This window comes from Aristolochia californica, unplaced genomic scaffold (assembly GCF_029961685.1).
Source record: "Aristolochia californica isolate CCGP_79_NKW_82.1479 unplaced genomic scaffold, dmAriCali1.0.hap1 SCAF_7, whole genome shotgun sequence".
Taxonomy (NCBI): domain Eukaryota; kingdom Viridiplantae; phylum Streptophyta; class Magnoliopsida; order Piperales; family Aristolochiaceae; genus Aristolochia; species Aristolochia californica.
In genome coordinates, this window is record NW_027182268.1 from 40062044 (window position 1) to 40069236 (window position 7193).

At 38.9% G+C, this 7193-nt stretch overlaps 1 protein-coding gene across 1 annotated transcript; it reads right to left on the reverse strand.

The window, feature by feature from the left end:
- Positions 1-3074: 3074 nt before the first annotated feature.
- On the reverse strand, positions 3075-5466 carry LOC137937135 (zinc finger protein CONSTANS-LIKE 2-like). The gene is made up of 2 exons (XM_068782206.1): positions 4734-5466; positions 3075-3624 (listed from the first exon to the last, which is right to left on the reverse strand). The coding sequence occupies exons 1-2, from the start codon at positions 5463-5465 to the stop codon at positions 3262-3264; spliced, it is 1095 nt and encodes a 364-aa protein (XP_068638307.1). The 5' UTR covers position 5466; the 3' UTR covers positions 3075-3261.
- Between the last annotated feature and the right edge of the window lie 1727 nt (positions 5467-7193).

Genomic DNA, 7193 nt, shown 5'->3' on the forward strand with positions numbered 1-7193 from the left:
CTTTTTTATGCTCCTACAAGGATAAAACATCATTTAAACGACTTGGCATAGAGTTCTAGTAATGCGGAAAACATACAAAATGTTTTACAGTCAATCATAATTTACTGACCTTGATATAGTCTTGCCATACAGGATGACATGCAGTAACTCGATGTGTGGTTGCATCCCAACCGAACCCACTAGTGTTGAGATAGCTTGTTACTGCTTGGTAAGTTTTTTTCCATGATCTTATTCGATTCTTGAGCTACTCAACAGTTGTTTTATTAGCTGTGTCTTCATTGAACCTATTGACACAATCCAAATATACTTCATGCTTCCAAACCCTATTGGGCATCCTGTTCCCCATATTGACTTGCTCAACCAACAGATCGAGCATCTTGTTGTCATCATCGAGGTCCAAATGTCATATGATCGAGGAGTTTGTTGTCTTCTTCCAGCCATTTATAATCTAAATTCGAGATGGTCCTCATGGAAATTTTTTTTATCAGACAACCATTACTCATCGTAGTAACTAGGGACACATAGAAACACAACCAACAAATAACAAAATACCATGTGGTGGATATTTATAATACCAAAATCTCCTCACCACATGGCAAGAACATTCCATAGCACTTCAAACATATTCAACAACATTCTAAAACATTTCAAAATTAATTTAACTAATTTCATTGCAAATAACTAGAACAATGCAAAAACAAACTCTTGAAGTCCAAATTCACCGAATACCCCTGGTAGAGCCCTATATAACTTCGCAGTCACTACGAACCGTACATCGTCATTGATGGGAGACGGGTTTCGTTGGCTAATGGACGCCCGTGTAGGCGACTCAGCCTTGTTTGAATTGGACTATGTGGTGGATATTTATAACTCCAAAATCTCCTCACCACATGGCAAAAATATTCCATAGCACTTCAAATATATTCAACAACATTCTAAAACATTTCAAAATTAATCTAACTAATTTCATTGCAGATAATTAGAACAATGCAAAAACAAACCCATGAAGTCATAATTCCCGAACACCCCCCTTGGTAGAGCCCCATATGACTTAACAATCACTGCGAACCGTACGTCGTCATTGATGGGGGTCAGGTTTCGTCGGCTAACGGACGCCCGTGTAGGCGACTCAACTTTGTTTGAATTGGACCATATGGTGGATACTTATAACTCCAAAATCTCCTCACCATATGACAAAAACATTCCATAGCACTTCGAACATATTCAACAACATTCTAAAATATTTCAAAATTAATCGAACTAATTTCATTGTAGATTACTAGAACAATGCAAAAACTAATTCATCAAGTCCAAATTCACTGAACATGCTTGGTAGAGCCCCATATGACTTTGCAAGCACTACGAACCGTACATCATCAGCCTTGTTTGAACTCGACCAAACCCCCTAAATCCTATACCCTAACCGAGAAACCTACAAATTAAAATAAACCCTAAACCCTAAACCCTATTCCTTAAAACTCCTAGCCCCAAACCCTAAACGCTAGTCCTTAAAACCCCAAAAAGTCCCAAACCCTAAACCCTAAACCCTAGACCCTAAAAGCCCCAAACCATAAACCCTAGACCTTGAAACCCCAAAAGTCCCAAACCCTAAACCCTAAACCCTAGACCCTAAAAGCCCCAAACCATAAACCCTAGACCTTGAAACCCCTAAAATCCCCAAACACTAAACCCTAAGAACTTAAAACACTATCACCCCAAAAACCGAGAACCCTATGTTTTTTTTAAAAAAAAACATAAACCCTAATTCCAGACCTAAAGACTAAACCCTAGACCTTAAAACCCTAAAAGTCCCAAACCCCAACTCTAATCCCAAAATTAAACCCTATCAACACGAATTTGAACCCTAAATCTCATAAACCCTAACCCTCAATCCCAAAATTGGGCCACAATCAAGATAAATTACACACAAAAATTAAAATTAACTCAAACACAATACTAAATTAGTTGAAAAAAAATTAGGGTTTTGGATTACCTTCAAAAATTTGGGGGAAATCACCGTCGAATGGGGAAATGTAAGCCCAATGGAAGAAATCGACGCTTAACTGTCGAAAATCGAAGAAGATTGAAGGAAATCGAAGGATATCGAAACCGGAATAGGATAAATCAAAGGAAATTGGGGGAGGAGGACAGAGAAGAGCGAGAACGAGAAGGGAGAGGGAGACCGAGAGTGAGAAGAGATGGAGGCTTAGAGGGAGACGAGAGAGGGAGATGGGGCGAAAACGAGAGAAAACAAGAGAAAGTAGAGGGAGCAGACACAGCAGAGGGAGTAGAGAATGAAGACAAGAGCCAGCAGAGGGAGCAGGGGGGCAGAGAGAGCAGAGAGAGCGAAAACGAGAGAAGAAGATCGGGCGAAAAAATTCGTCGGGAGACGAAGGCCGAGCGAGAGGAGAGGAGAAGAGGAAATGATAGGGATTTTTAGTTTCCGGGGGGGGGGGGTGGTGGAGAAGCAACGCCGTCGCTCGTAGTAAGTGAACGATTTGAAAAAAAGTGCAGAATCAGTTTTCTGTCGTTTTTGCCTGAGGAGATGAAACGGTGTTATCTCGCTTCAATTCAAATCAAATTGCACTAACGCCTTATTTATGATGACCTAGGTAATGCGTGGGGAATTCATTCCACTTCATTATTAACTAACCCCCCAGAGAGAAAGAGAGAGATCATCGTTTTATTTCCAACAACAATGTTGATAAGAGAGCTAAAATGAATCTCAGTTGGCCGCTGAGAAAAGTTACAATTGGAAAATTTCAAGTCCACCCAAATTTATTTATTTATTTTTGCAGATAAATAAAAGAAAGGTATGAACAAAAGCAAAAGCATGTGTGATTAAATCAAATTCATCAGCGTTCCAGGTCAGATTTTACAATACTGCAATGAGTTTTTTACCTTTCTTATATTTATATTTTTACGGATTTACCTGTAATTTTGCTCATTCAAAGGATGATGTTGATTGCGCATTAGAAAGAACAAAGAATCTTCTTCTACCATCAAGAAGGATTCGAGGTTTTGTGTCTAAAAACATAAATACATCTGAAAATCCAAACGGAAATATAAGTCTTCGAGGAGCGTTCATCCTCAGAGATGCCATTGCAGTTATCCTTAAGATGAAAGCCATTAGCTCTTCGTGACATATCGCCCATATATACAATGAATAGTTTTACTGGAAAGAAGAGAAGAGGAGACGAGACGAGCCGGGCCAGAATCCCAATCTGTCTAAACTACTACACTAAGAGTGACTGGAAAGCTTCAGAAAGATGGGACGCCGCCATAGCCAGTTTCAGCCATGACTGTGGAGGAGAACATTTGATCGTCCTCAACTTCTATATTGGATCTTTTCGCGAACCGCCCTTTGATGCGTGGCCTTGTCTCTGCATAAGCCTTTCTCGAAGCGTACCTTATCGTCTTCTCAAACTTTCTTGTTTTCCGCTTTTCTCTGTATCGAAGAACTCTGGCTTCTCTATCCATGGGACTGAACTGTGTTGGCATCTGAAGGGGTGGACCTGAGAAGAGATCGATTGTTCCCTTGGTGGGTCTTGTGTTTGAGTTTGAAATATCACTTATGATGATCGTTTCTGGTACAGTTCCGGCCTCCATGGATGACAAGGAAACCTGAAATTAATAATAGAATCAGTGCCTCGAAATTAAAGTCATGAAATAGGAACAGCACTTCATGATAAATCGAATTTTCCATGTAAAAAGAAGAATCTAATGGTCTAAATCAAGAAGAATCTAATGAAGGTGAACACTTCAACGATAGCCATAAACAGTAAACGACGTAAGTTAGAGGCTATAAACCCTAAGTAGTCAAGTATCATATCCAAGAATTCACCAAGAGAACGAAGAAAATCATTTGAGACTTAGGTTGTCTTTCTACAGTGAGGATCGGATGAATCACTGAAAGAAGAACTTGATCTCTATAAACAGTAACGATATATAAGTTGAGAAATCAGGAAGAATCAATTAAAAGAGTAAATCGTATGCGGTTTGTTTCTTAATTGGAAGCTGTTTTTTTTTTTTCTCAAATTTCTGTAAATTCAAACACACCCTGTTCCCGTATCTGAGTACAAGGAAGATTTGAATATACTACAGACTGATCGAACGGGCCAAAATGAAGAGATTTGAGCCGGATTTTTTTTTAAAGTACTTACTGCATAATGACTCACTTCAATCAAAAGGTAAGGAAATCAAGATGCATAACAAGAATTAAAGAGGGAATTTTTTACAGAGTTATGGTAGAAGAACAATTAAATTCATTTTTAACCATATCAGAGCTCGATGCCAAAACAGCTTTTACAAATTGAGAAGCACACAATCGCCTAAGTTGTAAAAGGAGAGTCAAAAACTTCTCTGACGAACTGGCAAAGATTAAAAAAAAGATTGAAAGACCATATTCAGCAAAATCTCTTGAGCCCCAACTATACTTTCTTTCAAAAGGTGGTGATAGAGGAGCAAATATCAATGAAAAAAAATCATTGCTCGAAGTGGAGCTAAAACACAGAAACACAAAATTGATCAGTTTGAACAACCATTATCAAACTAATGAAGTAATAACGTAGTGAGAGAGAGAGAGAGAGAGAGAGAGAGAGAGATTTTGGGGGGTAAAAACGCGAGGAGCTTGATACTATGACTCTTATCATCAATGAGCAAGAAACAAAAAAAAAAAAAAAAAAAAGTTCTAATCTCTGCAAGCTTGGAAAGGAAGAAAAGTGGGAACATACACTATGACTGACTGAAGCAGGGTAATTACAACCAGGTTTAGAGTTGTCAAATTCTAAATCCAGCTGAAAGTTCAGGGTAGTTTGGTTTTCATTTCCTCCGACGCACTGAACTGGAACAACACTATCACTCTCTTCATGCTTCCGGTTGTTGTACTGATCATGGTAGGTCTGCTGTTGATTGTATTCCTCATTGTTATACTGATCCTCGGTAGAATTGTATTCCACCAGATCCAAATAATCATCAACTTCCCCTCCATACACATAACCGTTATTACTAATTTGGTTGTTACTGTTCTTGCCAGGATTAAGCAACAACCAAGAGGCGGCCTCGTTCTGCTCTTCGTCGTCCACCTCGTCACTGCCGTAGCCATCGTCGGCATTGATATCAATAGAAGGGGGATTGGATCCTGCAGAGTGGCCGGTAATGGGGAGAATGGGGATGCGACGGTGGCGGCGAGAGAGTGGGTTGGCAGCGTGGATGTCGGCGTCGCAAGAGGCGCAAAGAGCAGCAGCATCGGCCTTGCAGGTGACGGCAGCGGGGGCCCTCTCGCAGGCCTCGCACACCCAGACGCGCTCGTGGCGGAGGGCAACCCGATTGGCGGCGTGGACTCGGGCGTCGCAGCCGACGCACAAGTAAGCGGAATCGGCCCGACAGTAGACGGAGCAGGCAGCCGACCGGCAGGAGTCACACGGCCGGACCCACCCACCACCGGAGATTCTCTCTTTAAGCATCCTTCCCCTTTCTCTGCTCCTCGAGTAAAATGAATTATGAACTAGGAAGAAAATGACTGATGAGTGATAAAGGGATGTGCAGGGGGAAGGAGAGAGAGAATCCACGAACAGCCACGTGGCGCAACTTGAGAAGGTGCGGGGTGGTCGAGTTGAGGGTGCTTGTGGCCGAGTACCCTCGTGGGGGACCCAAGAGTGGGTGGTGGGGCCCACGTGTGAGTGTCGGTCGAGACCTTTTGAGGCTGCTGTACCGTTGATTGGATGGTAATCATTCGGTGGGCCACGAACCACTGGGTCCACTAGTACTAGCCGAAAAACCATTTATTAGTCCGAAACATTCTGAACCATACTTCCAGGATAGAACTCGAGGGAGGGACCCACCCACAATCAGGCGGAAGAGATTTCCCTGTAGCGTGTCAGTATATAAGGGCAACCGAGACTGGGACCGCTCCCAACACGTGGAAATGAATGAGAGTCCCACGTCGGCCCAAGGAAACTGGAGCCAAGCAATTTGGTGAGGTGTCGGCTTGGGACCCACCCCGTAACTGGAAGCGTCTTCCCCAACCTAGAATTTCCGCCACGAATGGGGGGTAGCCACGCAAACCGAGATAGATTGGAGATAAGTATGAGACGCATGGAGGCCGAGATAAAACTTTCCAACCTGAAGTTGACGTGGAATAGCACCAGAATAAGACCGGCTCAGGGAACGGCGTATCCGATATGGAAAGTGTATCGGCCTATATCATCCGATACACCTCGTATTAGATAGGCAAATTATGATATGTAACAACTCTTTTCGATTTCCTTCTTTCTCCACCGTTAGTATCGTTTCCCTTTTTTTTTTTTGTTCATATAAATTACTCTTAGAATAGCCAAAAGTATAATACAATGTGGAAAACTAGCTGATTTAATTAATAAGTTAAGATAGATTTTAACTTATTTGAATTAATAAATATTTTAAATTTTAAATTAACTTAATTTAATTAATTAAAATTATAAAATAAAACTCTTAAAACATATTTTACTTTTATAATATCCAAAATTTTAATCAAATTGTTACTTTTTAATATCTGAATTCTTACTCTTTAAATATTAATTAAATACAATATTAAAAATATAAATTTATTTAAATAAAAAAGAGGGTTTTTTATTACACAAATTAATTTTATAAATTTAATTAAATATATAAAAATAAAATAATTAAATAAATCCTTACTTTTATAATATCCAAACATTAATCAAATTGTTACTTTGCAATATCTAAATTCTCATTCTTAAAAATAGTTATTAAATATAATATTAAAAATAATAATTTTATATAAATTAAAAATAGGTTTTTTATTATATAAAAATAATTTAATATATTTAAATTTTATTTTAGATAGTTTAATTTGACTAAACTAAATTAAATTTTAACTTTTAAAATTAATAAATAACTAATAATAAATTTAAAATTTTTATTTATTTATTAAATAAATAAATAAAATAAAATACTTAAACTAATACTTATTTTTAATATATCTAAGTGCAAGTTATTTTTAATATATCTAAGTGCAAGTGTGAAAGGGAAGAATAAGCATAACAAGAGTGAATGAGCGCACGAGTGAAAGTGAATTCACTTTCACTCGCCACTTACGATGCAGACTAATAGGTTTTGGGTTATTATCACTAATAAAAGTACTTTCACTTTCACTTTCACATTCAGAGTATGCTAACAAGGCTAACAAGGAT